This window comes from Perkinsus marinus, assembly GCF_000006405.1.
Source record: "Perkinsus marinus ATCC 50983 genomic scaffold scf_1104296937876, whole genome shotgun sequence".
In the NCBI taxonomy this organism is placed as follows: Eukaryota; Perkinsozoa; order Perkinsida; family Perkinsidae; genus Perkinsus; species Perkinsus marinus.
The window spans coordinates 8,534-10,682 of NW_003213671.1; the positions used below are offsets into that span (position 1 = coordinate 8,534).

The following is a 2,149-nucleotide window of genomic DNA, read 5'->3' on the forward strand; positions in this document are numbered from 1 at the left end:
TCGACAACATTCTTGGTACAAGGGGAGCCACCCCAGGGAAATTTAGAATTTTTCACGGGAGCCTTCCATTGGGAGACAGAAATTCCGTCACGGAATGACTATCCCTCATCCAACTAGAATTGACTCTGGACTGAAGCGCAACAGAATATGAGTTTATTCAAGGAGAATGAACCACCAGAGACCCGCACGGCCCGTGCGGCACGGGCACGGGTGAATCTGGATGGACTATGAAAAGATAGGCTTCACGAAAGCCAGCGATTGCCCAGAATCGCCATATGAATGTAATGAACGCCGACACCGAGAGAAGTGGTCATCGTTTGAATCAGATGACACCTAAATACACATATAGTTTCCGAGGGTTAATCCGGTAATGGTCCGCATCCAGAAAGATATCGAAGAAAAAGGTTCCCGCTAGTTTGAGCTCAGCATTCTACTGGTTCTTAAACATACAGATTCTGCCTGTGGGATTGTCGTCTTGACAATAACCCCCAGCAGGACAGTCCTGAAAAGAAGTCGATCTCATGTGTGGAGCAAACTCTGTTCACCTTGTCCGAAACGCATTGGATGAAGCATGCCGGGTAAGGTTGGCATTTTACCGTCTTAGTAGGAAGCTCGGGACAGCTGCTCACATTTTGGCACTTGTTTGCGCACACCGCACCGTTGACCTCCCCGAATATGTCCTAATAAAGACCGTCTCCGGAACATAGGTCCGTTGTGATTAATGAATCCGCGGAGAGGCGCCATCGAGCTTACCGCGTAAAAGACAACGTCGTCGGTCTTGCATTGGCATCCCGTTAGAAGCTTGCCTTTGACATAGCATGGACCACCGATAGGCTTCTCATATTGACCACCACCTGAAATCGAGTAAGTGGAGAGGTGTACTTGATGGATGTTCACCTGAGGCTGACTCAGACATGTCATTGGAGTCCGACGTCGGGATGGGCTCGACTATGTTCACTCTGAGGGAGGTCAATGGTAATTATATACCCCACGGCCTACCTGTGAACCTTGATATAGGCCCAGGCACCACAAAACCAGAAAAAGTTGAGAGCGATCACTGAGCTTCAAGGAGAATGAACCACCAGAGACCCACACGGGCACGGGTGGATCTGAATAAATTATGACAAGATAGGTTCCACGAAAGCCAGCGATTGTCCAGAATCGCCATATGAATGTAATGAACGCCGACATCGGGAAAAATGGTCATCGTTTGAATCAGATGACACCTAGATACAGATATAGTTTCCGAGGGTTAATGCGGTAATGGTCCGCATCCGGAATGATATCGAAGAAAAAGGTTCCCGCTAGTTTGAGCTCAGCATTCTACTGGTCCTTAAACAAACAGATTTCGTCTGTGGGATGTTCGTCTTGGCAATAAACCCCAGCAAGACAGTCCTGAAAAGATGTCGATCTCATGTGTGGAGCAAACCCTGTTCACCTTGTCCGCAACGCATTTGATCATCAAATTTTGATGGAGCATGCCGGGTAAGGTTGGCATTGTACCGTCTTAGTAGGAAGCTCGGGACAGCTGCTCACATTCTTACACTTGTTCGCGCACACGTTAACTCCCCATTTTATACAACTCAAGGGCCCCACAGCAGGCGCTGTGTAACTTCAACTTACAATGAGAGACTTGAACCCTCACCTCCTGAAGGTAACGAAGGGAACGACTCTTAGAATGTTGATACGATATGCCGGTGAGGACAAAGGACTGATCATAGGCATAGATATGTTGCTCTTGTTTGTTCATGGAAAGAATATTTAAGAATCATACTTCATCCACCTCATCATACTCCACAAATAATACAGTAGACCATTATTAAGAATCGGATTACCCACCAATCGCTGATGGTAGAAAAATGACATATTTTCAATGAGTGATGTCCATTCGGAAGGGATCTCATACCTTCACGCTGGAGACTTCGCCAAAGTCACAGATATGCCCTCCACTTTTGTTTCAACCGTATCCTCTTTACCATTGTAGAAAAAGCGCTCGAGGTCAAGGTCAAACAGCAATCTCGGACACTTCCTTGCTGCTACTGTTAAGAATGCATAGTAGAGCCCCATACTGGATATGTTATATTCATTGTTACCAGAGTCAAGGTCTAGGGGCACTGTCTGAAATCCGAGCGGAGTCTGTGTACATGTG

At 46.8% G+C, this 2,149-nt stretch overlaps 1 protein-coding gene across 1 annotated transcript; it reads right to left on the reverse strand.

Moving 5' to 3' along the window:
• Nucleotides 1–430: 430 nt before the first annotated feature.
• Pmar_PMAR009407 (hypothetical protein) lies at nt 431–1,750 on the reverse strand (the record flags this gene model as incomplete). The annotated part of the gene is made up of 6 exons (XM_002782971.1): nt 431–502; nt 546–680; nt 754–854; nt 898–959; nt 1,328–1,395; nt 1,646–1,750. 6 exons carry the CDS (start codon nt 1,748–1,750, stop codon nt 431–433), a joined length of 543 nt encoding a protein of 180 aa, XP_002783017.1.
• Nucleotides 1,751–2,149: the final 399 nt, after the last annotated feature.